The sequence below is a fragment of the Syngnathus acus genome, chromosome 5 (genome assembly GCF_901709675.1).
Source record: "Syngnathus acus chromosome 5, fSynAcu1.2, whole genome shotgun sequence".
Taxonomy (NCBI): Eukaryota; Metazoa; Chordata; class Actinopteri; order Syngnathiformes; family Syngnathidae; genus Syngnathus; species Syngnathus acus.
The window spans coordinates 6,822,265-6,847,540 of record NC_051091.1 but is presented as its reverse complement, the minus strand read 5'-3'; the positions used below and the strand labels follow the sequence as shown (position 1 = coordinate 6,847,540).

At 41.4% G+C, this 25,276-nt stretch overlaps 4 protein-coding genes and 1 long non-coding RNA gene across 10 annotated transcripts; 3 read left to right on the top strand and 2 right to left on the bottom strand.

The window, feature by feature from the left end:
• Positions 1-1,645: 1,645 nt before the first annotated feature.
• Positions 1,646-6,998, bottom strand: LOC119123608 (probable nuclear hormone receptor HR38). Its single transcript, XM_037252839.1, has 7 exons — positions 5,982-6,998; positions 3,733-4,526; positions 3,256-3,385; positions 2,836-2,999; positions 2,470-2,672; positions 2,139-2,317; positions 1,646-2,055 (listed from the first exon to the last, which is right to left on the bottom strand). Exons 2-7 carry the CDS (start codon positions 4,522-4,524, stop codon positions 1,793-1,795), a joined length of 1,731 nt encoding a protein of 576 aa, XP_037108734.1. The 5' UTR covers positions 4,525-4,526; positions 5,982-6,998; the 3' UTR covers positions 1,646-1,792.
• A 159-nt stretch (positions 6,999-7,157) lies between these two features.
• On the bottom strand, positions 7,158-13,486 carry dgkab (diacylglycerol kinase, alpha b). Of its 3 annotated transcripts, XM_037252821.1 has the most exons (25): positions 13,381-13,431; positions 13,078-13,107; positions 12,891-12,970; positions 12,576-12,652; positions 12,345-12,486; positions 11,915-11,989; positions 11,786-11,835; positions 11,607-11,681; positions 11,274-11,390; positions 11,047-11,164; positions 10,736-10,824; positions 10,463-10,570; positions 10,296-10,394; positions 10,172-10,222; positions 9,962-10,035; positions 9,765-9,839; positions 9,609-9,694; positions 9,447-9,536; positions 9,207-9,367; positions 9,063-9,127; positions 8,872-8,962; positions 8,623-8,803; positions 8,435-8,555; positions 8,287-8,347; positions 7,158-7,758 (listed from the first exon to the last, which is right to left on the bottom strand). In XM_037252821.1, exons 3-25 carry the CDS (start codon positions 12,961-12,963, stop codon positions 7,678-7,680), a joined length of 2,160 nt encoding a protein of 719 aa, XP_037108716.1. In that variant the 5' UTR covers positions 12,964-12,970; positions 13,078-13,107; positions 13,381-13,431; the 3' UTR covers positions 7,158-7,677. The 3 variants fall into 3 exon arrangements, with proteins under 3 accessions (XP_037108716.1, XP_037108715.1, XP_037108717.1); XM_037252820.1 differs by lacking the exon at positions 13,078-13,107 and having other exon boundaries at positions 13,381-13,486; XM_037252822.1 differs by lacking the exons at positions 8,287-8,347; positions 8,435-8,555; positions 13,078-13,107 and having other exon boundaries at positions 13,381-13,486.
• Positions 13,487-14,259: 773 nt separating this feature from the next.
• Positions 14,260-18,467, top strand: stx16 (syntaxin 16). 4 transcript variants are annotated; one of them, XM_037252886.1, is made up of 9 exons: positions 14,260-14,684; positions 15,458-15,469; positions 15,565-15,672; positions 15,747-15,887; positions 16,068-16,230; positions 16,305-16,393; positions 16,677-16,820; positions 16,905-16,985; positions 17,064-18,467. In XM_037252886.1, exons 1-9 carry the CDS (start codon positions 14,559-14,561, stop codon positions 17,163-17,165), a joined length of 966 nt encoding a protein of 321 aa, XP_037108781.1. In that variant the 5' UTR covers positions 14,260-14,558; the 3' UTR covers positions 17,166-18,467. The 4 variants fall into 4 exon arrangements, with proteins under 4 accessions (XP_037108781.1, XP_037108782.1, XP_037108783.1 ...); XM_037252888.1 differs by having other exon boundaries at positions 14,261-14,639; XM_037252887.1 differs by lacking the exon at positions 15,458-15,469.
• A 655-nt stretch (positions 18,468-19,122) lies between these two features.
• Positions 19,123-20,636, top strand: LOC119123635 (EEF1A lysine methyltransferase 3-like). The gene is made up of 3 exons (XM_037252898.1): positions 19,123-19,372; positions 19,468-19,579; positions 19,780-20,636. The coding sequence occupies exons 1-3, from the start codon at positions 19,211-19,213 to the stop codon at positions 20,175-20,177; spliced, it is 672 nt and encodes a 223-aa protein (XP_037108793.1). The 5' UTR covers positions 19,123-19,210; the 3' UTR covers positions 20,178-20,636.
• Positions 20,637-21,682: 1,046 nt separating this feature from the next.
• Positions 21,683-22,467, top strand: LOC119123648. Its single transcript, XR_005098112.1, has 3 exons — positions 21,683-21,750; positions 21,840-21,938; positions 22,385-22,467. It is a non-coding gene; the product is annotated as an uncharacterized LOC119123648 (long non-coding RNA).
• Positions 22,468-25,276: the final 2,809 nt, after the last annotated feature.

Sequence of the window (25,276 nt, the reverse complement as noted above, 5' to 3'; positions counted from 1 at the left end):
GAGATCTTAAATTCAGAGGCAGGGAACAAATCCAGATGACATGGGTAAGGAAAAAAACCCAACTAATGTGTGTATGTGTGTGTTGGTCTTTGAAGAGAGCAATATGGGCAGTCCAGTCCTCAAGAGAATGAGTTTGGTATGAAAGACATTGCCCTCAGCTTTTCAAACACCGTTTGGGGTGATCTGGCCTCTGCCCCCACAAATCTGAAGTGGCAAACTTTCAACGACCAATATTCAAGTCACCAATTGATGACTGAGGGTTCGCTTTGGTTTGATAAAGAAGAGAAGAAAACTCAGTGCAATCTATTTTTCATGTCTACGCTGTTTCCACTCAGTCTGCCAGAAGCAAAGCTCAGACGACCATATGGCAGTAGGATCAAGTGTCGCGTGGCTGGGAACAGCAACACAGTGTCTTCTTCTGTTTAACAAATACATTTCAAAAATGACAACTGATTTCACAGAGTTAAGCCTGACGACATCCACCGACACACATAACACGATGAAAATTAGAAACACAAATGTAAATATTTTTTCTGACAAAATGCTTGAAGTTATGTCAGGTTTCTTAAAGTGACTGTAATTTCAAGAACACGTGCAAAAGTGATCGATATGATCATGAGAATCAATTCAAATAAAAACACTCGGTAACACATTTTCAGAATTTATTATCAAATCTAATCCGTGGGAATACTTTTGCATCATGAAAATCACTTTTCTCTGTGAATGTAGAAGCAAGTCTATTGTATCGGCTTGAGCATTATTTATAAAGATCTCAGCTGTCCACAGTTTTCTCCCAACATCTCGGGGACATTTTTCAAGGTATTTGCATGGTCAAATAATAAGAAAGGACCACATAACAGAATGGTGTGAAAGACCTTCATCAGACACAAACATGCAGATAAGCATTGATTTGAGCGGTTTCAGGAGCAACGAGTTAAAAAAAAAAAGAAATATTTGACCATGCATGATCCTCACAGTCTTTTGAATCACGCACAAATTCATTTGTGAACCACCCCTCCTTACTTTCATATACTTGAGGCACTTTTTTTTGTCAAAAGCTTTTATAGTGATGGCTAAATTCAAATTTGTCATCGTAGGAATGACACTGACATTGGGTCACATCAGGAGTTAAGGAGTTCTTGCAAAGGCACTTTTTTCCCCTCACTACTCATTGCGTGTAAACTGTATAGATTTGTAAAAGATGTTAGAAACAGCAACAAGAAAGTAATGAGCAAACATTTTCTTTCATTTAAGGCTATAAGGATTATTACTGTTTTCTCAAAAGAGGTGAAAGAACATTTCTGCAACCATTGTTGTGTGTCTCTCTTGATTCTGTAACAGGTTAATCTGGTTGTGTTTCTTTTTTGAGTGGAACCAACAGACCAAGAAACCTCTTGAGCAAATTGTGTCTTGGCTTTTAGCTACCATCACTGACACTGCAATGCTAACATTGTTTTGAGTTGCAGAGCATGGCAACATTTACACATTTAGCACAGCAATAAAGTCTTTTTATATGCACACAAAATATATGACCACTAATATCAGTTCAGCTCTCTCCGTAGTACCCAAACACAGCCATGAAGACGTCTCACACTGGACATTATTTCTCCAGAGTGCTTGGTTGCTATATTACACCATCACGGTTCCGTAAAGATTCTGCATGCATCTTTAAAGCTCGCCGCTGTAGATAAGGTCCCATATATTAGTTGACAGGTAAAGTGCTTTTTAGCACCAGCAAAAGAACAAAAATCATATAAGGTGTGTTCCCATCTCCTTATGAGTTCATTTGGATTCAGAATGGGAGGATATCCATAAAGATTTTCTCCACAATAGGTGGAGGGGGGACAAGGTTCTCCAGTTTTAGGTAGAAGATGCGCTGCAGGCCCTGTGTGCAAAGAGTCCTGAGATCCGGGAGCTTACCCAGAAGCCGAGAGAGATAACCGGGTTGGGTTCGGCTCACTTCCGATCGGTTTCCACTCACGTGCGCCCTTAAAGATGAGATGAGGTTGGTCTGGAAGTCTTCAACACGTTTGGGTTCTTTGAGGCCGTGCCGATCTAAGAGTCAAAGACGTCACGGCATGAGAAACACCATTCTGGCATATAAGCAATGAGTGTGAAAAGGAAAGAAACGGCCGAACCGGTGATGATGACGAGGGCTGAAAGGCACGCAAACAGAGAGATGTCTAAGTTCATTCGGTGAAGGCTCTGGGAGAAATCCATGATGGAGTCGATCCAGTCCCCAAAACTACGAACACACTGCAGTCGGTGGAGGACCACGCCGTTACAGAAGATCAGTTTGTGCTTTTCTGGATTGGATCTGGAAAATTGAAAGTCATTGGAATGAAATGATATCATGTATTAAACAATGCTACATTCATTATACTTGGATTCATTTCTTGCAACGTTGGTCTGAATCTGATTCATCCTCCAGCTCAAGTAATAATACATTGGTTCTTAAATGCAGCCAACCTGTTTGCCAGGCGTAGGATGAACAACTCAACAAAGGCAGACTCAAGAAGTAGCTGCTGGTCCTCTGCGCAAAAGTCAGAGAATGCCGGGATGGTTTCAGCCCAGGTTTTTATGACCTCCAATGAGCCGGTTAGTAGGTCATAGAACTGCTGGATGTCACCAGCATCCTCCTTCTCCGATACCTTGTCCACGGTTTCCTGGTACTGAGGAGCAAGAGGAGGCAAATTTACCATTTCATAAATTTAAATAAAATTAAATAAAATTGAATAAATAAATAAATAAATTTATTTAATTTGATTAAATTTTATGAAATGGCCCTGCATGCAAAATAGCAACCAGAAAGAGCGGCAAAACATGAGCACTTACCTTGGAGTAGTCAAGCTTGCCGATACTCGGGTTGGAATCTAAATGCGCACGTACAAGCAAGGAAATGATGTTGACGCTGGGGGTGGTGGAGGAAGCCTCGGCTACCGTCTTGGGCTTGGATGGCAGACGCCCTCGGCGACCTTTCAGGCTGTCTGTCCGGACAACTAGAGACATAAAGGATGAGAGGAAGACTTCAAGCGCGTGCTTGTGTCCTTCACATGGCTGCACTAGACACTTGGAAAAAAAAAAACAGCTGCTAGAGTATATCCATTTCTTTCTGCAGCTGGCATTGTAAATCTCATCTAACATGTGTCTTTCATTCCAAGCTTTGGTTTCACAAGATTGTCATTACAGACCATGGTTTGGCCATCATCATGCGTTAGTCAGTGAAAACTCCAAGCGAGGATGACGTTACGTTACCTTCTTTAACCATTCCCACTGTAAGGCATTTTTGAAAACGGCAGAACTGACAGCGGTTCCTCCTCCTCTTGTCCACTGGGCAATCTTTGTTAGCCAAGCAAACATATTTTGCATTTTTCTGCACAGTTCGCTGTCAGGGAAAAAAAGAAAAAAAAAGTATAAATAACTACGGATGGATTGTTTATCATGCTAAAATTACAGGGAAAATAGTAGCCCTTTATTGGGCAAGGAACCATATTTGGTCACCTCGGACTATTCAGAACGGACTGGGAGATGAATTGTGTCAATAAAAATGTATGGAGAATTTTTATTTTTTATTTGATTTATTATTCATTTTTTATGTATTTTTTTATTGTATTTTTATTTTATTAGTATATATTTTTTTTATTATGGTTTCAGTTATCGCTTCCCTTTTAGCAGTTTCGAAGGTGTTTATAATTGAATATAAAAACAATCTCTTATCTTCCTTCCACTCACTTTGAAGAAACCTTTGCAGCCTTCACAAGTACGGACCCCGTAGTGCTGACAGGATGCATTGTCTCCGCACACGGCACAGCGGCCCTCGCTCAGAGCCGGGTTGTGGATTTTGGCAGAGCCCTCCACAAGCCTGGCGCCGTGCTCTATAGACATGACGGGGCAAAGGAGCGAAGACACTTGCTGCTGAGGAGACATGAAAAAAGCCTCGTCCTGACCGAATGGAGCATCATGGTGGGGCAGCACGGGAGAGTGCTGCTCCGGTGCGGGGCTGAAGGGGAAAAACGAGGGCTGTTTATCAGCTTGAGGTGCTGAGTTGTAGGTGCTAAAAGTGGAATCCCATAGAGGTGCACAGAGTGTCTGAAAGCCCGTTGCTGGGGGGGAAGCGGCAGGATAGCCTGGACTGCCGTAGTAGTCAGAGCCGCAGGACGACAGAGTCTCATCGATGCAACTGAGTGTAAATGAGCCTGGGTAACAGCCATACACTTGGAGGTCATCCAGTTTATAGGCTTGGTTCTGCATTTGGCAGTCCAAACTTTCAGCGACTGAACTCTGGCCGAACGATAGTGTAGACGTGGAAGCCGAGGCGGGAATCTTGCAGGAAAAAGCATCAAACTCCCCTATGTAGCCGCTTCCCACTAAGGTATTGATGCTGGGTAACAACGACGTGGACAGCTGCTCCTTCTGGCTACCGATGTCCATCGCCAACTTGGCGCCCGGGTCAGGGTTTAAGAGGTCAGAGCCAAAGTGGGTGTCATGGGTCAGGGATACGTGCTGTGTTTGTACACAGGGCATCGCTGGGGCACACAATGACATCAGTTAGCACTCGAACAAAACTCAGGTGTAAGACAAGTCTGGTGTGGACGTGCTTTGAAAAAGTTGCATATGAAAAACTGCCGCACAAGCATCTTAGTTACAACGTCGGAGGAGTTCGGCCCTAAATCACTCAAATACAGGTCAGTGCCTGCATACGTTGATATGTGAGGTGTCAGTGTAGCTTTAAGTGACTTAGTACTTATATACACTTCTTAAATAGCAAATATGCTCAAATTACATTTAATCTCATGTTAGTAGTCATAAATAATGTTATTTGTCCATGTGATGACGTTGATCATGGTTTTCACATTTAGAGACAAGAATGTAACAAGGTAGGAAATGGATAAATATCAACATGAAAATGGTTTTTTCTATTTATCTCTACAAGTGTTTGCATTTTCATATTCTATGTTCTATGTTCTAAAACATCCCTAGGAAATTACAATGTCCCCAGTACAGATTATACACAGTGGATGGTATTGGTGTAGTCGTAATGACAACAAATATAAGTATGAGCCCAAACTCTCGCACTTAAAGGCTGTGTGTTGCTTTTATGTCAGAATATTAACAGTAGCAAACTTAATTTTATACTCGTACCCAATTGTTACTACTTGTATCCAATTGTTACTTAAGACATTTCCTGAACAGTTGGTTCAACAAATGTGACACTCGAGCCTGGAAAAGATTATTTCTGCTTCCATTATTTCCTATGGGAAAATTTTGTTTTGAAACCAGATCCCGCTTTGTTTGTCCGTAGAGGCCACTAGGTTTTCCTTATAGTCAGTAATCCTAACCCGCCTTCTGTTTCCTTTATTACCCCCTTGAATGCCTTATTTCCCATTATGCCCTCTTGGCTTCAAGGCATCTCAGCCTTCTTTAGAAAGGGTAGACGTTGGCCCGGCGGAGCCGTCAGATCCTGTCAGATATTGTGTTACTGGCTGGTCATGTTCTTAAGAACTCCTTGAGTGGAGGGCAACCCTCTTTCACAGGGACTAAACCAGGGAGTGCTGCAGATTGTATTACAGGAAGGGCCCAGTGCCATCTGAAGTGGGAAAGGTGGCAAAGCCTGGTTATGCACGTACTTCCACAGGTGTGTGTTTGGGGATCGATTCGGGACATGGTGAGGACAGTGTAGGAAAGTCATGTGGTTTGAAGGTTAAAACGTGGCTTTTGCAATTTAGACTTGGGCTTAGACTCACTTTAAAGGGAACTTTGTGAAAAAGGCTTCCCTAAACTCTGCAAACACATACTGCATAATCAATAGCGTCATTCCATTTGAGAAAAAGACAAATTTACTTCAAATCGTACTTCATCTACATGAGGACCAAGATGTTTGGAGGGGATTTTTTTTTTTTATAGTCATGTATCATCTTTGGTATAAATTAATAATATGACGCAAACAGCACTATTACAAATGATATATATCAAACACTGACCTGATTCACGTAAATATCCAAATTCTGATGTTGGTCATGTATTCCAAGGATAAACTTTATAGGCCCCGCTGATGCACACGCCCACTCACACAAGCGCGCGCGCACACACTCACGCACACACGCATCAGTTCAGATCCACGCGGGACGCTCCATGTGCTGCTTGTTTTATCACGCTGTGGAGACTACAAGGCGGGACCGTGCCTAAAACGGTGGTAGGAGAGGAGGGCTGGTTTCCGGTTCACAGCCAATCATGTGGCAATCGCCACAGACGTCATATGAGTGACGCATTCACGGGATTCCACTGACGCAAACGCCCATGCTCCTCGCGGTCTAAATATAAAGCACTAACTTGCTGCTCACGTGGGACTATTAATGGACGTCAGTAAAAATAGAGCTGTTTGCAAGAAGATAAGACTTTTTATGTCAGACATTTCACACACGCAGAAAAAAAACACCACAACACTTGATTGCACTAAGTGATATACTCCCCAATTAAAGAGATGCTTAATTGTATTGTCGTACACTGTCGTCATTTGAATAGTTGCATAATGGACGGCACTGCCACAGCTGTAAATGCCCGTTTGTCAGCAACAATTGAAGCATGAGTTAATGTCATAACTTATCAGTCCCAAGCAGTTAATACAAAGCGCACTTGAACCCTCTCAGGGGATGCCAGGGTGCGATCCAGTTTCTCTTTAGAGTGCGAGTGATTGTTCAGTGTGAGAAGAAATTGTTTTGCTGATGAACTTATAAATATGAAGATAAGTGTGTAATGTTTCTCTAATCATGCAAGTCAATTTTAATCATACATTTATATTCCCCAATATTTCATGACATCAATTCTAATTGATCAGACGCCAATGTTTGAGGAGAACGCATTGTTTTCTATCGTTTGACAAACATGTATGCTCCCATTTAAAATGTCTGCTCCTATAGCTAGGCTCTTCTAAATTTTTAAACCTCCCACGTAAAGTTCCACTTTTCCCTCTCATTTACTTCGGATTAATCCTCCTCCATGCTTCTTTTCCTCACTAACTCTGGATTAGTCCTCCTTCCCCACCCATGCATTCTGCCAAGCACGTCTCCTGAAATTCTGCCAGGAGAGATAAGCATTAAGATATTCAATTGGCAGACCACATGAAAGGGAAACATAATTCACAAGCATGTGTATAAATATAGTGTTTAAAACCAAGAGCTACATGTTTACTTCATTATAATCTTTTCAGATATTGCCTGGCTGAAAAAAAGAAAAACAAAACATGTGAGACAAGAACACAGGGTAAGTTAACAGTAGCATCACACCAAAAGGTCCAATGAGTTAAGGTCATTTAACAATTTCCCCCATTCTGTCAATTAAAATACATAAATAAATATAATTATACAATACATTAAGTGCAAGTAAGCATGTCATTCGAAAGCTATAAAACCCAATAAAATATCTATTTAAACATAAAGCCACATGTAAATGTACCTTTTTCCATGTGCTGGTGTTGAGAAAATGTATTTCAACCACAACAAAAGGTTGCATTGTTTAAAATTGCCAACAATCCTTACTAGTACTAACACAATTGCAACAGTTTAGAAAACCAGGGAAAGAAAGCAGACATAAAATGTTATCTAAAAGAACACAGAGTATCTCTGCGTTATTTATGGAATACTGCCGTCCGGGGTCCCTCTGTGGAAACAAAAATAGTTTCTACTTGAAGTGGAAGAAACCGGATGGCTTTGCCGGTGGACCCATTAACATGTTAGCTTGGTTCTTGTGAGTTATGTGGATCTGGAATAAAGGAATACAACAGGTGGCTTGGGTTGAGTCAAAAAGTAAATTGTTTGGAATGATACATGATGTAGTAGGCTATAAACGGCACACGGTGGATGCTTTTTATCCCAAAAGTATTGCTCACTTGTGTGATAAAGCAGTCAAAATTATTAAATGTTGATTGATGTTCTTATCAATTAAATGCGCGATTCCTTTTACCCTGAATCGGAATGTATTTGAGTGTAAGGAAATGCCTGAAATGAGGTGTATGTCGCACCCTGGTGGCTAATAAAATATATGCAATTTTTAAAAAAAATTAACCAATGACTTATTTTCAGATTTGAATGCTTCTTTTACAGTTATTTATCCGTTTATTTGCGATGGCCTCTATTACACTGCTGGAGTTTGTAATTTAGTTTGATATTATTTTTATTTGACCACAGTACTATTAAAATAAATGCACAAACACATGATTACATTACAAAGCTTCATATTTTGCACATTCTATCTCAGTGAATTTATGAGTGACTATGAAAATAGACTTACTGTACAAGGAGGTTGCAACCACGGCTCTCCGTCAATTTGCATGGGCAGGGTTTGCAATATCCTATTTAGGCGAGGCAGGAGTGGCAAGGTTAGTTAATCGTTCTAGTTTAAAGCAATTATTTAGGTGTTAAGGATAAAAGCACACCACCTTATTGTAATTTGGGACGTCTGTGCCAATCGATGCCCGGCGCTCTTCAGTCCAGTGTAGATCTGACCCATTTCTATCATCCCTTCCAAGCCTACCACCTCCAGACGCTTATCGGTCATGTCTGTGGAGATTTCAAGTCGAAAAGTCTCTTGAAACAGTTTTAGAATGGTAATGTAAATCAAATCCACCTTGTACTGTTGTCTTAAGAACTTCTGGATCAGTAATGACTTCATCGCTTTGCACACGTGGTGTACCATCTGGTTTACTGGACTCGCCCCACAGGTTGGAGCCTCCGTAGATGCTGGGTATGTTGAGAACAGCGATGCACGAGAGCGACGTGGTGCTTAGGTCCAGACTTTTACCACAGCACTGTTCAACGAAGAATGAATGAATGGTGCTATCTAAAAAGGTCACATGGCTGTCAGAAAAACTTTCACCTCAATGGCGAGACACTCTGTCAGGTTCTTGCAAGACGAACGAAGGGTCTCGGATGTGGCAAACTCCAAATACCAAAGCTTGTTTTTCATTCTTTTCAACATTAGAAGAAAAAGTTTAGCAAACAGTGACACGGGAACTTGCCACTTCATGGATATTTTTTTTAAACCAATACTCAGTCCATCATCCTCACCTGCTGTTGAACTTCTGAGGGAATTTTTCTCTCATGGAGTGGAAACGATGAGCAACAGAAGCATCCTGCTCAATGAGAAGACCAAAAAAGAAATCAGCTTACAACTCAAGTTCAAATATTGCAACACTACAGAGTATAACTCACCGATCCTACTGAGAAGTAGTTATTGATGATCTGGTAGGGCACGGAGTCTCCCACTTGTTTAGGATCATCTGGTGTCACCTGAATGCTCCAGCGGTCCATTTGAATCAGCTCACTTGACTCAATATCCTTCAGAATCTCTCTCAGATCGGACCCTTCATAGCCTTAGAAGAGAAGCAGGAAATATGCATGACAGGTCAAATTGCATATGAATCAATGTTTGCCTGAGTTTGACGTCTTTACCTCCACCCCAGCGCAGACAGCGAGCCAGGTCATTGCCGGTACCCAAGGGCAGGATTGCTACTTGCGGACTCACCTGGAGGTCAGCTTTGTCTGAAAACACAAGAACGTGCATTCTTTATGATCACACATGTGAAACGTCTTCTAAAGCAAATACTACTGCACCGATAGCATCCAAAATCCACCCAGCTGTGCCATCTCCACCGCATGCCAAGATCCTGTAGTCGGGAAGATTGCGGAAGAAATGGAGTCTGGAAAAAAAAAAAAAAAACATTGTGAATAAAAGTACACACAATTGTTACAGGGTAGTGTGTTTGTTACCCAGGGGTGGGACCTCCATTTGAAAGGTTGTACACTTGACGTGGATTCAGCAGGTACTGAAATTTACAGAGAACTCTGTAGAGGAACCACACATAATAAAATGAACACATTTTGGAAGTGTTCCTAATTGTTTTGTCTGGATATGAAAAGGGGAATTCCACCAAATGGTCAAAATAATTGCTACCATCTGAATGTACCTTTCACCCTGGTTTCCTCCACTTTTTGGGTTTACGAATACCAGTAGTGGGTGAATGTCAGGAATCGGGACAATCTGAGGAAGAAAAGAAAAATTCTCAATCTTTACATATGTTTCAAAATGGTCTTGCCATTCTTATACAAGAGTTTTTTAATTCCTTCATTAAGTGATAGGTGCAGGACACGTATGAAAAAAGGTGATGACCGGTAACCTGTAAGATGTTCCCATCAGGAGTCACGTTCAACAGATCGGTGTCCTGTTCCTTGAAGAAACAAAAGACAAAACAATCAACTTAACTATGCAGGAATACAATGTAGCAGAGTTTGGCGTTCTACCTTGGAATGAGCATAGATGGCCCATGGTGGGAGGATATGATCTTTCAATGGCCCACAGCTGCAGGTGGACAGTCCGGTATAGACGCACTCATCATGGCGCTTACAAGAAAACACAGCCGTGTCAATATATTGTAGTTATCCTTTATAATCCAGTCACATTTTCTCACCATCTGCTGGCACCACACACAACGTCTTCCAGCGAAAGTTTTAATCTTCCTTTTGCAAACTTGACACTTGGAGCTGCGGTCGGATCTGACCCAGTCGTGAGATGGCGCCTGAGGCAAAATGGTGATGACTTTATCTTCATTCAACTTTGTATCTACATGTGTGATAGTGATGTGAATATTTATTTTGGGTGGCCAATTATGAAAATACTTTTGGGTGGCAAACGATATTTCCAAGCAAAATGCGAGGAACGAAATAGTTCTCAGGCTTCTCACCCTCAGTTCTTGTTTTTTATTGACAAAAGTGGGAGCACAAGGTTCACCGTTCTTGTTGGAACAATGACTGTGGGCAGTATACTTGCAACCTGAGGGTAGAGAACATCAAAACTATTATTGAAAAAAGATAAAAATCACACAATATTTTCAATAGAAGGATTTCCCCCAACTTTTTCAGTTCAAAAATAATAATTTGGTTCTTGCCCGGGACTCAAACGAACTGAAATAACTAACATTGTCTCGCATTCTATTTTGAGTCCCAATTTGGGAATCCCCGAAACAGACCCCTTGTAGAGTCTTGGTGCTCTTACGGGTGCAACAGAGTCCCTGCTTCCTGAGACCAAGCAGCATGCTCTGACAGACACAACAGTAGGCGGGTTTGTTAAAATTCTTCATTCTCCAAATATGCTGCCCATCCCTTTGCGGCACCTATGGGTGGGGAAGCAAACACTTAAGGAAGCGCTGCTGCTTTGTGGAGGAGGAATAAAAAGACAGGGGAATTGTAGCAAGGTCAGGAATGAGCCATGGTTTGGTTTACCTTCAGTCCAAGCAGAACAAGTAAAGGCACATTGTTCATGCCTCCCTTCAGCCATTCCTCCAGTGTGACAGTACCGCTGGCATCCACATCAATTGCTGTCATCATGTCCTTGAGCACCTAGACACACTCGGAAAAAATGTTTTTCGTCAAAGGCTTTCGACTAGGGTGGTAACCTGAAATGTTTTGCTTTTGTATCATCGACATACAGTATGACAGCTTGCAAACACAACTGTGAACATTTTTTGCTCAGGGAATGTGACCTCTGTGTCCAGTCATCGAATTAGCCCTATGTAAAAAAAAAAAAAAAAAAAAAAAAAAAAAGAGTGCTCCTACAGTTCTGAGCTCAGTCACATCCCAGCCGAGGTAATCAGCCGCTCGCATCATCTGTGTGATGATCCGATCCACTTCCTGATGGAGGAACAAAAAAACCCAAAAACATTTGTGTTTCTTAAAGAGTCCATTCATTGGAACTGTTTTTACAGAGCACATCGATTGTGATTAGAAAAACTTACAGCGCTATCCAAGTGTCCATTACCATCTTTGTCATAAAGTTTAAAAGTAACTGAAAACACACACAAAAAAAAAAAACATTATTTCTCACGAGATGAAATGCATAGCAAAACATTTAGAAGGTAACCAACATTCCAGCTTCTCCCGTGGCTGCCCTTCCTCCAGCACTGAGAAGTAACAGGACATGTCACGGAGAAGCACACCGCCTGACAGAAACACAAGAAATTATTCATAACATGAATGTCAAGTCAAAGAAATCCTCTACACTATGTGATTGCATATGGAATGACATTGAATGCTACGGAATAATATAAATGATAACTAAATTGAATGAAAATTTATGTTTGGTGAGTTGAAATTGTTACTTCAGTGAATTGGTTTTTTTTTTTCAAATGGGAACTATGATGCGAATCCTTATGTTGAATGTCCCACTGGGAATGAATGGGGAAGTATTATGAGAAAAATAAGTTTTTGAAATGAGGAAAATAATACCCTAGGTGAAGTGGAGTGCAGAGATGCAGATTTGTGGTGTGCAAGTGCATCAACCATCTATTTATTCACCTTTGGCCTCGGTTGTTTTCGTGGAGCCATTCTGCTCAACATTTTGGAAATAACGGAAAAGGCGGTGGCACAAATCTGCAGGAAAGTCATCGACTTCTAGATAAGTCTTGAGGAAGAGGCTCAATCCTTCTGCATCCACATACTGCCCCCCCAAAAATCAAACAAAGACATCATGACACTGAGGGGGCTGCACATATTGTTGTGAAAGAAAAGCCGATCTGTATAACTAACCTCTCCAGAGCTGTGCTGGGCCAGCCGGCCTCCACTTTGAAACTCCTTGATAACGTCTTTCACCTTCAAATTGCTGTCTGCGAAAACATAAGTAAAAAAAAAAAAAAAAAAAGTCAATTGCTTTACTAAAATTTCCATTCTATCCGTAGTTTGAAAAAAAAAATACTTCTGTAACACGCAACCCCTGCTAATGTTTATATTCATACCAGTACACATTAAAATATTTTTTTTGGGGGGGGGTGACTCATTTTTTACATCTTAAAACAGTCTTAACATCACTTCTGATTATTAAAATATTCAAACAGTGACACTTACATTGCATGTATTCTTGCAGCTGGATAAAATCCACAGGTGTAAGAGTACTTCCTGTATCCTCAGAGGAGGCCATGTTTTATCTGAGGGAGACAAAGCAACACAAAAACATGAAGAAGAGAAATTTTACACCTGCAAAGAGCCACATATGCATATGTTGTTCACAGGTTTTAATTTCCGGGCTATGTAACTGACTACTTAAACTGGTTCCCCTCCATTCCTGAAGCCAGACACAAAAGTAATAAGTTGAACACACCCCTCTCGGTTCAGTTGTAAAAGAACCCAGTGAAACGTTTGCATCAAGAAAGTGGTTTTCACCAAAGGATACAAAGACAACTTCAAATTATACATGGCAAATGTCAATCAGGATCATGTGAATTAATGTAACATTTAAAACGAGAGACAAGAGAACAGACAAACAATACATTAGAATAAGTTGACTCTTCTGCACATGTTTTAGACCCATGAGGCTCAACCCATCCAAGCTGCTCACCTTGTCTCAGCTTGATTTTGTGATCACGGAACTCTGCTCAGCAACAGGCCACTGTCCAGTCTGCCTTAAGGATGTCAGGGATTAAGCATGCAGCAGGAGGAGGAGTCTGTTACCACATGATGAGTGTGAGTGCCAACCCTCTCACTGGGAATTCATGAAGATAATGCAAGCACTGATTTTCTTTTCCATTTATAGACAAACGTATGAATCAAAAATAAAATGAGTACCACTTTACAATAAGGGTTTATTATTTGCTTATACAGTAATGGTGGAATAAACCGATACAAAACAGAATTGCCAATGCTGCTTTTAACTAGAAATGTTGACTCAGGATTTTACTACTGTAAAAAGTGAAAGCCTTGTTTGATAACAGAGTAGGGCAATTTAAATACTTGAAGAAAGAAAAGGCAATTCCAAACCTGAACAATCACAGCATTTGTCGTTGATGAAAGGTGTTTTCACACCATAGACGGGGACTGACAGTAATTGTTGGGTATTGATAGCTTCTTACCTGATCAAGCATCCAGTCACACTCTCGTTCACACCTATGGACAAATTGGAGTCTTGAATTATGAATGCATGTAGTAGGAAATTGGAGCACTCTAGGAAAACCTTGTCAAGCAAGGGAAGCACATGCAAACTCCAAAAAAGAAAGACTAGAGAGAGTCACTTGTGCAACCAATAATATATATATTTCATCCAAAGTGACATCACGTTTAGAATCTGTAGAATCTACAGGGTAATTGGAAAGTAACGCCTTATTTATAAATTATTTTAAAATAAGTAAACATTTTATTTTATTTTATTATGACATTGTTGATATTTTTCCGCCCAGTAGGTCGCGCTGTATTTTAGTTGTAATGCCAGTTTAACATAATAGAATAAGAACGACTTCGCGCAGACGCAGGTGTATGCGTCTTCCGGTATCAGTCTCAAGAGGACCGACGTCGCTAATTTGACAATAAATCAGTATTTTCGGAGTCATGTTTGTTCATTATGGCGTAATGTATTGGAACTAAATAGGTCGCATTACAACGCTATACTGTCCTGTTGGCGTTTTACCCCGAGTTCCCCCTCATTGTTTTTCACGAGCAAGGCTAAAGCTAAAGATAGCTAGACATTGCCGAGCCGCACACACTTTTCAGTTGTCAGTGTTTAAAACTCGTAGCTATCTAGTCATGGCCACTCGGCGTCTGACAGATGCCTTCTTGTTATTGCGGAACAATGCGATCCAAAACCGGCAGATATTGGCTGAGCAAGTGAGTACAAACGACCCCCGTCTGAGTACACGTAGCAATGCTGCGGTGAGTGGTCTGCATCGTTTTTGACATTTATTTATTGTGTTTGTGTGTTTGCATTATTATAGCCAGTTGTACTGTGCTAGCCAAATTAGAGTAGAATGGCTGTCTCGTAAATTTATTTTATTCCTGTTATTGTTATGTCGTTGCCACGGTATTTCACCTCAGGAATGACTTATGATATTAGTTTACAAACAACGATTTTCCTGGCCAAGAGATAAGTGTATTTATTGTGGTGATGAGCATTCACATGATGAGCCAAGTGCTTTCTGCACTGAAAAAGCAGTAGACCACAGCAAGGCTCTTAAGCTTCATTATTTATGTGTTCTTGATTTTTCTGCGATTGTCCTGTACATGCAAACAAACTGTGGCCATCTAAACTTGATTTTTGATGTCATGTTGCCTGCTTAATCTGCTCCTGCTGTTGTCTGTATGTGTTTGTAGTATGCTTTGGCTGTTGTAAATGTTTCACTGTTTTAAAAAAAAGTAGTTCTTGATGCCGGTAAATTTTAAGATTGTGGATATTTATTTTTCCCAAAATAATTTTTAGGATTCTCCAATGTTAAACTTCCACTGTATGTTAGCTTGTAATCGTAAATTGAAGCTGATGGAAATTTTGACAGTGTTTATATAGTTAGAAAGTAATTCTTTGTGGTAAGCCTTGCTTGGTGGTCATTGCTGGAATTTCTGGGGCTCACTTCTGTTCTGCTTCTGTCCTCTCCATTTTCTTCTTACCTTCTATTGGATGGAACCTCACTGATATCTGCCAATCAATCTAGGAACTTGATGAGGTACCATTGTTTTTATTCCTGGTACAATTATTCCCCCCGATACTTTGAGTGATGTACTCAGTATTATAGAAATTGAGCCATTTTTTGTTTTCAAGTTGACTGACGATCGGATGGCGTTGGTGTCAGGAATCAGCCTAGATCCCGAAGCAGCCGTCGGCTTCACCAGGAAGTTGCCCCCCAAATGGATAGAGGGCATTGACGAGGTAATCAAAAATTTCCAGAACTCATCCACATCACGTGTGACTGCGCTGAAGCCTCCCCTTTGAATACCTTTCAGATCCACTATGAAATCTCACGGGTTCGCCAGAAGATGAAGGATCTGGCTTTGCTTCACGACAAGCACATGAATCGGCCCACGCTGGATGACAGCAGTGAAGAGGAGCATGCAATCGAAATCACGACACAGGAGATCACGCAGGTATGCGGCTTGGCCAGAATTATTAAATGCTCTTCTGCTTGATGATGGCAGAAAGTGCAGTCAAGTTTTGTAACTTATTTTTGTGCCATTTTTGTCTGGTCGTGTGCCTTGAGATGTGAAATATGTGTCCGGGAAACAGAACTCTGTCCTAAAATGCTCACGGTTCCTTTCGTACTACAGATGTTCCATCGATGTCAGCGAGCCGTAACGGGCCTGCAGTCTCGCTGTGGCCACTGCACCGAGCAGGAGGAGCGGCTACTGAGAAACGTGGTCTCGTCGCTGGCACAGAGTCTACAGGAACTGTCCCTCAATTTCAGGCACACGCAGTCCAGCTACTTAAAACGTATGATTTGTTATTCGATCTGTCGCGGTTTTGTTTGCTGAAGAATGTTGAATACATGTGACATTTTCTTGCAGGTATGAAGAATCGCGAGGAGCGATCAAAGCACTTTTTTGACTCAGGACCATTAATGGAAGAGGACGAAGATCTAGCTCTGTATGACAAGGTGTGTAACTCAAGTGGAATCGCTAACTAAAGTGATGTCATATGGCCCGGCGTCATGTCGGCTGGGGATTATTTGCACAGGTGAACTGCATGCAAATAAATAATAGCAGAAAAACAAACATTAGTCCAAACGTTAGTGACTCATGAGAGAAAGTGAAGCAGTGTAATCCCTCTACCATTCACAGAAAATGACACTAAATATTAATTCTTTAAAACTAGCAACTCTCAATTGCATACATTGTTCCATTCAAATGTTTTTCCCCCATCCAACGGTTCCGTTTCAGGGCTTCACAGATGACCAGCTGATGCTGGCTGAGCAGAACACAGTCATGGTAGAAGAGCGAGAGCGAGAAATCAGACAGATCGTTCAATCCATCTCTGATCTGAATGAGATTTTCCGGGATTTGGCCGGAATGGTGGTGGAGCAGGTAACGACATCAAAAGAAGAAGCCTAATCATAGCACCTAAATTCCAAATTCGAGTGGTCACATTTTCTGCTGTTGTTCCTCCAGGGCACCGTTCTGGACAGAATCGACTTCAATGTAGAGCAAGCGGGTGTCAAAACAGATGACGGCTTGAAACAGTTACAAAAGGTAAAAGCCAAGTCGACCGCCGATACGTACTTTTGACACACGGGAGCCGAAATGCATCTGATGTTTTCTGCTTTGCAGGCAGAGCAGTACCAGAAGAAAAACAGGAAGATGCTGGTCATTTTGATCCTCTTTGTCATAGTCATGGTTCTAATTATTATTCTTTTTTCAACCAAGTTTTAATCTTACATTCCTTTTGCTCTCTGTGTGAGTGTTTGTTGTGGACCTCTGCTCAAAACCAAGTCGACAGGCCTTCACACCAAGCAGGAATCATGAAATTTCATGTCGGTTTCCTGGTGTGCTTTGGGCTGTACCAAGATGTTGTTGTTGTTTTTCTTTAAATCAAAGAAACAAGCAAGTATGATTGTGACTCGCGCATATTTGCCTAGCGAGGCTGATACTTCACCATGTTTGCGTATCTGTCCATCTTTCTCAAGACAAAACACTTTACGGCACAGGACAAGCGTGATACGTTGGTGCAGCGGAGTGGTTTCTGCTTACTTTCCAAAGTGAAAATGGGGTTCAAATTTTGATCACGTAACATTTTTATGTTCTGATTGAATCAAGTGGTGGCAGGTATCGCTGCTGGCCTGATCCATTCCGTCATTTTCAAATCAGCCATTGTCATCCGAATCGAAATCTTTTTTGTTTTTCGTGGTCTCTGCATTAAGTGCTATCTTTTATTAACTGCAGTTTGCACATTCTTGAGTCCTGAGCAAGAGGAAGGTGATACATGTTAAACTACTGTCATCTGTATGATGAAAAGAATTATTTATTTTTTAAAACTACAAATGATCAACAGGAGCGGAAATACTGTATGTTAGGTAAAACAAGTAACTTAAATTTTCACGTTCATCACTCCACTCAGAAAAAATGTGACCCATCCCAGACAACCCATGGAGACAGAATTATGTTAGTCTGGTATTATTTTGTTCTTGCTCTGTTGATCTATAAAGACTGATATGATGAAGAGCTTTATTTGACGAATCTGTACTCCACTGTTGGGTCAGCGTGACCCCTGTCACAAGTGTCCTTGAACAACACACACCAACCCAGTTGCTTCTCAGCTTGTGTCCTCAACAGTGTAAATGAGCTGCTTAGCGACTAGCCGCCATCATCGGTGGCCCTCTTAAACATTGTCAAAGCCGCCATTTTTTTTGTCAACCCTCGGAGGGTAGTCTAAAAGTCACATTCTGCAATGCCAGAACTGGAGTTTCTCCCACCCCCTTGTATTGAAAGCACTTGTCATTGTCAAGCAAGTATTCGACACGTCACAGAGAATTCTTCTGATATGAGAGTCTCTTAGTGTGTGAAGGACACACTTGGCGTGTGATGGTAGAAGCTTTTCAATGCATTTTTAAAATATATATGTTAAACCATTTCTGTCAATGTGAAATTGTGTGTGTGGAAAGAAATGTGCAAGTGGTACTCGTATGGAGTTTTTTTTTCTAAAGAAAATAAACCTGCGATGATGGTGTAGCTTGATTTGAGTGCTGTTAATTTTTTTTTAAATTATGACAACTATGAATTTGTACCCCAGTGGAGACAAGTTAGGATACTAAGTGATATGAAAAGGAATTACAACAGTAGGAGCAATCAATGCGCAAGTTAAAATTGGGGGGGTCAATTTCTGGTCTGGCCCCAATTTATAAGGGGTTGAATTAGAGCTTGAACTTTCTACCCATCTAAAGACAGTGCGTAAATGTATCACCTGTTAAGCTGTTCGACTTACATACAGTTCCGCGTTAAACGAGGACCATCGCATGTACTGTCGGTCATAAATTTACTGAGGAAAACTGAATACGTGTACAGTGTACACTGAAGAAATTTGAATACGTGTCAAGTGTACACGTGGTGACAGCGTCTGTACTTACCCTCGTCTGGCCCGGAACATAAACATGATTACCCCTTCAAAATAAAAGTCCTCCGGCCATTCAAAAACTAGCTGTTAATTTTAACGAATGCATTGCAAATAGTGTGTTTAATACACCGAAGTGTCAATTCGCATCTTATGAAGAATCGGATGGCATCCATCAAGTTCAAGCCTCCGCTGTTCGCCGAAATGCTCACTGACGAGCTGAGCTAGCTAAATAGCTAATGCTAGTTGACCCAGGAAATAAACTGGACAGGACTTTAAACTTGTATGGTTTTTTTTCTTTCTTTTTTTTTTTCTTGTTTTTGTTTTTACCCGAAACAATTTTCTTCTTTCCATCAATCAAGCAAGCACGATGAGCTGTTGCATGAATGACGATGACCCTTTTCCCGCTGACGAGTGTTTGTTCACTGACACTTTTTCTCAGGACAGCGTTTATAACTTAATGGGACAAGAGCTGAGCATCATACAGTTATTCGGTGCAAACCTCGGCGTGGCTGCTCCAGTGTGGGAATCCGTAAGTCTTACTTTTATGACCTCATGTCGACTTTGCAACAATGCAATCTTTAACTTTGCACCTGCGTGCGTATGTGCGTGTGTGCACACTTGCAGGCAGTACAATTGTGTCGATACTTTGAGGGTCATAGTGTGGAGTGGCGTGGGAGACGCGTCATCGAACTGGGATCGGGAACTGGTGTTGTTGGCATTGTGGCTGCTCGCCTCGGTATGTGATGCGGTACGGTGGCAGACCGTTACCTCAGTTGAGCGCACCTGTGACGTCACGTCAGATCATTAAAAAAACAAAACACATTGTGCGATAGAGAAGAAACCTTGGTCACTTGAAGCATGAATGTAAATATCCAATTTCTATTTCATAATGTTTTATCCACAAAAATACAAATGATTATTTCTGTTGACTTCTAGGTGCAGATGTGACCCTCACTGACCTTCCCATGACTCTTCCACAGCTTGAGGCCAATGTCTGTGCCAACATGCCATCCAGCGGTTGGCCATCTGCCCCTCCCACTGTCCTCCCTCTGTCCTGGGGTGAGGACCACATGAAGTTCCCCTCAGACTGGGACCTGGTGCTGGGCGCAGATATCGTTTACATCCCCAAACTGTTTCCACTGTTAGTGGACACGCTGGCTCATTTGTGCAAGAAAAAAGGTGTGGTTTACCTCTCCTCCAAAATGCGGAAAGAGCACAAGACGGCAACATTTTTCAAAGAGCATCTGCCAACAAGATTTAATGTACAACTTGTGCACCGCTATGACAATCTAAACATTAATATTTATAGAGCATCTTTTAGAAAAGCCCGTTAAGAGCACCGACATTTTTACCAAGGGTATGATTTAACAATTTTGGATAAGAAGCAAATGTCACATTGTCACTTTTATATCATAATTTTTAAAAAGTTAGTTTACATTTTTTTTATAGTCGGTACTACATCTGTCTCACAGTTGAAAGGGTCTGGGTTTGAATCTCTACTCAGCACTTCCTGTGTGGATTTTGCATGTTCTCGTCAAGTTTATGTGCGTTTCCTGCAGATACTCTGCTTTTCTTCCACATTCCAAAATTGGATCATTTTGGATTAAATTAGGTGTGAATGTGAGTGTGAATGGTTGTCAGTTTTTATGTGCCCTGCAATTGCCCAGCGACCAGTTTGGATAGTACTCCACTCCAGAGTAAATAGGGCAAAATGAATGGCTGGAATTTATGATTAAATTTCAAACAAAGCATATTCTACATTTCATGTTTACTTAATTCTCTTGAGAAACGATGAAAATAATCTTCATGATGGAGATACTGATTGTAGTTATATAACTACTTCTTATTGATTGTTAAAGCAGTCAGATTGTGATCATTTGATATTCAAATTAGGGATCGGCATTTCAATGTATTACCTTGATCAGTTATGGGGAGCACAATTAAGTCATTATTATGCTGAAACATTTTTGGAACTCGTGTTGATGCTAGTGTTGCTAGGGTGTAATGCAGCACATCTTACTACAACCATTCTCATGTTATTTCCAACAAAAAAAAAAACAGTTGAGACTGAATTTTGCTTAAAGACAAGTAGTGCATTCCATTTTCCTTCAAGGTACGAATAATCGACAATTTCAAAATCATTGTTTACACAATCGGAATTACTAATTATTTCAACTCACAGTCTTAATATACCAAAGATGTGTTCTTTTCAATTTGCTTGTGAGATTATTGAAATGACTATTGAATAAAATGAATGATGAAAACAAATGCATTGGTATTTTCTATGTTTGATTGTAGTTTTAATTGAAACATTTGCCACCCCTAACAATGATGACTCCCTCCACACCAACTATTCTGTCGACATCAACAGATTGTTCTGCCTCTGGCTCACTGTCTGCTCCTGATGCTTCATCCGCACTCCCCCTCACTCTGCTGATGTACTGACTTTCTGTTCAGCAAAGGAAAGCCTGTTTGTCACGCTGGAGAGTTCCGAAGAAAAGGGAGGTACGGCATCCGCTGGCCTTGTGCTATAATCGAGTCGACAAAGCAATTGATCCCAACAGTTCCATGCAGCTGATCACGTTGTGCAGGGCGTTTAGTCATCAGTAAATAGGAAAAGGTAATGAAAGACTATGGAGACTATTTATATGAATATAGCAGCTTAATGACAAATTAAACAATTGAAATACATTAAAAAAAAATTAACATGTTAGTTTTACAAAGATTGAGCCTATTTTAGCTGTTTTGAAATACCTGATGGCATCACACTAGTGTGTGTGTGTGTGTGTGGGTGTGTCGAGTGGGAGGGAGACTGACCACCCCCACCTCTTTAAAACAAGTTGTCCTATTTGGACCTCTCATGTCATACTTCACAAGCAGAGAGGAAATTATAATCATTGACTGAAGGTATGTGTGATCATTTTTTTTAATAAACAGAACCTAAAATATATTAACTGCTATACCACAAAAGCACGAGATTTTCTTTTATATTTTAGATCAAGTGAACATATTATGGATTTATGGCCCAAGACTCAAGAGCTGCTGCCCCAGTACACCAGATATGATACAGTGCCTGGCAGAAATTATACACATCAGTAAGTATTTACATACAGTAAGTAATATTGCCTGGGGTGGTGTTTTTTTTTTGTTTTGTTTTGTTTTTGGAGACAGATTTTCCCGGAGAAGTAGATGATATTTGCTTGCGTGCTTTATTAATGCATTGAGAAGTTTTTCATTTTTAGTTGTTTTCTTTGCTAAATGAAGGCCAACCATGTGATCTTTCTTAGTACCTTAAAAGGTAAAAATATTTTACTTTTTTGGGGTCAAAAAGTGGCCACCATTAAATCTATGCAGGTCGTTTTTAAGTAACCTTTTAACATTTTCAAATGTCATACAGCTGTGGAAAAAAATAAAAAGGTATGAAAAGAAGAAAATATTTTGGTGCAGTTCCAAATCTGGCAGTGAAAGAAAATAGCATTAAGGAAGCTCACCTTAGGTTATGATATTTTTTCTCTCCTTTTTTTTTTTTAAATCCACACAGCCATCATGAAAGACATCAGGCAGCATATTATCCTCCAGATAGTCGTGACGAGCAGCGGAATTATTTCAGAGAGTCCAGCTACTGGACGTTACCTCGATCAAGAACAGGAGGAACGCTACTACATCGCACCACCTGGACTGAGCCACAGGTGTATCCTTCCAATTCTCCTCAACAACCTTTCATTTGGAGTCATCATTCTCAGCAGAACATGGGAGACTTTGGATCTTGTGATGCTAGAACAGCTGGACAGGTGGTGGGAGCACACCATGAGAGAGAAGGATGGCAAAGGAGGTGGGAGCCCGCCAATCTTGTTCGTTACAGGGAGTCTTCCAAGAGAGACAGCAGTAGCTACCGAGAGCTGGAAGCCTGGGCTGCTCGTTACAGCCATTCCCTTCCAAGGAGGCGGCGGATAGAGGCGGAGCTTAGGGGGGCCTCCCACAAGTTCCTGGAGAACAGACGAACCGGGTTAGAGTCTCGTATGGCAGCAATGCAGCAAGTTGGACAACGTGCTAGCACCAGAGATGATCCAGAACCGTGGGAAGAAGCGGTCAAGCAACAAACTAGTCCAGCTCAAGCCCTCGATGTGAGCCACGTGATGGAACTCAATGCAAAGATCCAAAGGAGAATGTTTAGTCAGCCCCCGGGTTATGTTGCACCTCCTCCCTATAAAGGTTCATCAGTTATGCCCCACTATTGGCAGCAGAAGATGCAAGATAAACCAGACAGGAGCCAAAAACTCTGCCACGAGTTAGAAGGCTGCCAAAGGAACCCAGTTCACAATGCACATATTCCACACAAGGATTTGACGTATCCACGAATCTCACAAGAAGTTATGACAAAGATAATCCAGGAATCATCCCCAAAAGTGATCGAAGGACGGAAATTCAGATTGAACAAGAAGACAGGTGGGTTGACAATTTTTTGTTTAGTGTCTCGGATAGCAGGTCCAACAGAACACCCATCCACGACTGTTAGTGATCAAACAAACACTCCAAATCCAGATCTTGGAAAATGCTCACCTATCATTGGTGAAAATATCCAAACATCCAAGGTGGCAGATGAAGTGGACAATAAGGCACTCACATTGACCTTTGGGGACAGGCAACTCAAACCTACAAAGATGACACCAAGTTGCACAAAAACTGGGCTACCAGAAGAAGAACTGCAAAAGACGGACAAGACAGACAATTGCCCAAATAACTTAAACAATACAGAGTCTACATTTGAGAGACGAGCCACTCAGTCAGTGTCAGCCAAATATCCTTTGTGGAGGGAGCCAAGTTTCACAAAAAAGAATAAGAGTCCACCTGGCATGGGAGTCAGAAGACTCGATATCAAACAAGGCCCCGAAACAGATGAGGAAAAAGATGTTCTAGTGATTGACACAACATGCGTTGTTGTCAAAATGGAACTCATTGAGTCTCCCAAGAAGGAACACGTTCACCTCTTGGGATCCACAACGAGTCCGGAACATAGTCCCGCCTCTTCCAGCCAATCCTGCAGTCTTCTTAGCCAAGAGTTGCCTCCTGATCAAAACATTGAATTAAATCTCTTGCCAATGAACAGCCTGAACGTGGACCATACAGCAAAAACGACTCTTATGAATGAAAATACTGCAGGAGAATCTTTGGAGGAGCAAGCTGAAAAGAAAGATGCAGACAAGGGATTAGATGAAGCAAGCACAAATGAAATGAAAGGGACGCTATCAAAAGAAACCACCAAGCAGGAGCAGTCACAAGACCAAAGTAAGGAAACGACATTCGATGATGAAGATCCAAGTCCTAGTGTTGCTTTTGATAACTTTTCAGGACCTCAGAAGCAGGTCTTCAATGCTCTGAACATAGATGGGACTAACGGCCAATCTGGAATAGACAATGTGCATCAGTTTGACATGCTGGAGGTTCCTCCAGGTGGGTTCACTCAAGAATCAACCAATCCTGAGCAGAGTCACATCAGCAATGATGTCACTCTACTTCCTGCTTTTTCAAATCCTCTCTTAGTTGATGCCCAAGAGTCCAATCCTAGTTTTATGCCACCACCTTTAGCTGCTCAGGTGCTACCGTGTTTCTCAGAGATTGAGGAAGCTCCAGATGTTGAGTTAGGAACTCTCGATCTGATCGCCGATTGCACACTTCAGCCGGAAACCATATCGCTGGAAAATTTGCCAACTTTGGTTCCCCTCATTGACCCTTCAACTCTGCCTTCTGATGTATCTAATTCCACTGCAATGCCTGAGTTTGAGGTTAGTGAGGAAGACCAAGATGAAAAGGGACAATCTTCACAGTATGGTGAGCTCAGCGATGTACCCTCCAATGATGGGACAGATGAAGTGGTGGCACAACAGCAATTAGCATGTGACTCAACCAATGAAGATGCCATTGATACTGCTCTGGAGCTTCTAGATCCAAATTCCAGGACATCCCAAGGCAATCCTGCAGAACTCAACGCTGAGCATCAACTCATTTGCATTCAAACTGAAGAAGAGAACAAGACAGATGATTCAGGAGAGCATTTTCATAAAGTGACCCCATATCAAAGTGAGGATGAGGAGATCAAATCTTTGGACTTCCAAGCACTAGATGTCAAGGTGATAGAGCCTAACGTGGAATCACCTGAGGACAACAAGGACTTGGCAGGTCTTGAGGAACTGACAACTGAGTGTCAGAGTGACCTTCTATCATCTCCTAGCTTGCCTTCTGAAACAAACCATGAGGCTCAACCCCAAACTCTCACTCCACCACAAGCGTCAAAAGAAGAAACTGAATCGGCCTACCATGATTGTCCTGTTGGAGAACCTGACAGTCTCTCTGGTCTTCTTCCTCTGGACTCTTTGCCTTCTGAAAGCCCACCTCCTCCTGAGGAAGATGAAAATGCCTCCCTTGGTATCTCCGA

Bases quoted from the DNA above. Each gene is read 5' to 3' on its own strand.
- LOC119123635 (XM_037252898.1), top strand. From the start codon at position 19,211: ATGAGCTGTTGCATGAATGACGATGACCCTTTTCCCGCTGACGAGTGT. The intron at 19,373-19,467 runs GTAAGTCTTACT...GCACACTTGCAG, and splicing joins CTGCTCCAGTGTGGGAATCC to GCAGTACAATTGTGTCGATA. The intron at 19,580-19,779 runs GTATGTGATGCG...GTTGACTTCTAG, and splicing joins CATTGTGGCTGCTCGCCTCG to GTGCAGATGTGACCCTCACT.
- LOC119123608 (XM_037252839.1), bottom strand. From the start codon at position 4,524: ATGCCCTGTGTACAAACACAGCACGTATCCCTGACCCATGACACCCAC. The intron at 3,000-3,255 runs GTAACGTAACGT...TTATGTCTCTAG, and splicing joins AGTGGGAATGGTTAAAGAAG to TTGTCCGGACAGACAGCCTG. The intron at 2,318-2,469 runs GTTGGCTGCATT...TCAATTTTCCAG, and splicing joins ATCCTACGCCTGGCAAACAG to ATCCAATCCAGAAAAGCACA.
- dgkab (XM_037252820.1), bottom strand. From the start codon at position 12,963: ATGGCCTCCTCTGAGGATACAGGAAGTACTCTTACACCTGTGGATTTT. The intron at 8,804-8,871 runs GTGAAAGTTTTT...TTCGTTGAACAG, and splicing joins CAGAGTGTCTCGCCATTGAG to TGCTGTGGTAAAAGTCTGGA. The intron at 7,759-8,286 runs GTAAGTCTATTT...CCTTTATTCCAG, and splicing joins GGTTGCAACCTCCTTGTACA to ATCCACATAACTCACAAGAA.
- stx16 (XM_037252886.1), top strand. From the start codon at position 14,559: ATGGCCACTCGGCGTCTGACAGATGCCTTCTTGTTATTGCGGAACAAT. The intron at 15,888-16,067 runs GTATGCGGCTTG...TTCGTACTACAG, and splicing joins CGACACAGGAGATCACGCAG to ATGTTCCATCGATGTCAGCG. The intron at 16,231-16,304 runs GTATGATTTGTT...ATTTTCTTGCAG, and splicing joins GCAGTCCAGCTACTTAAAAC to GTATGAAGAATCGCGAGGAG.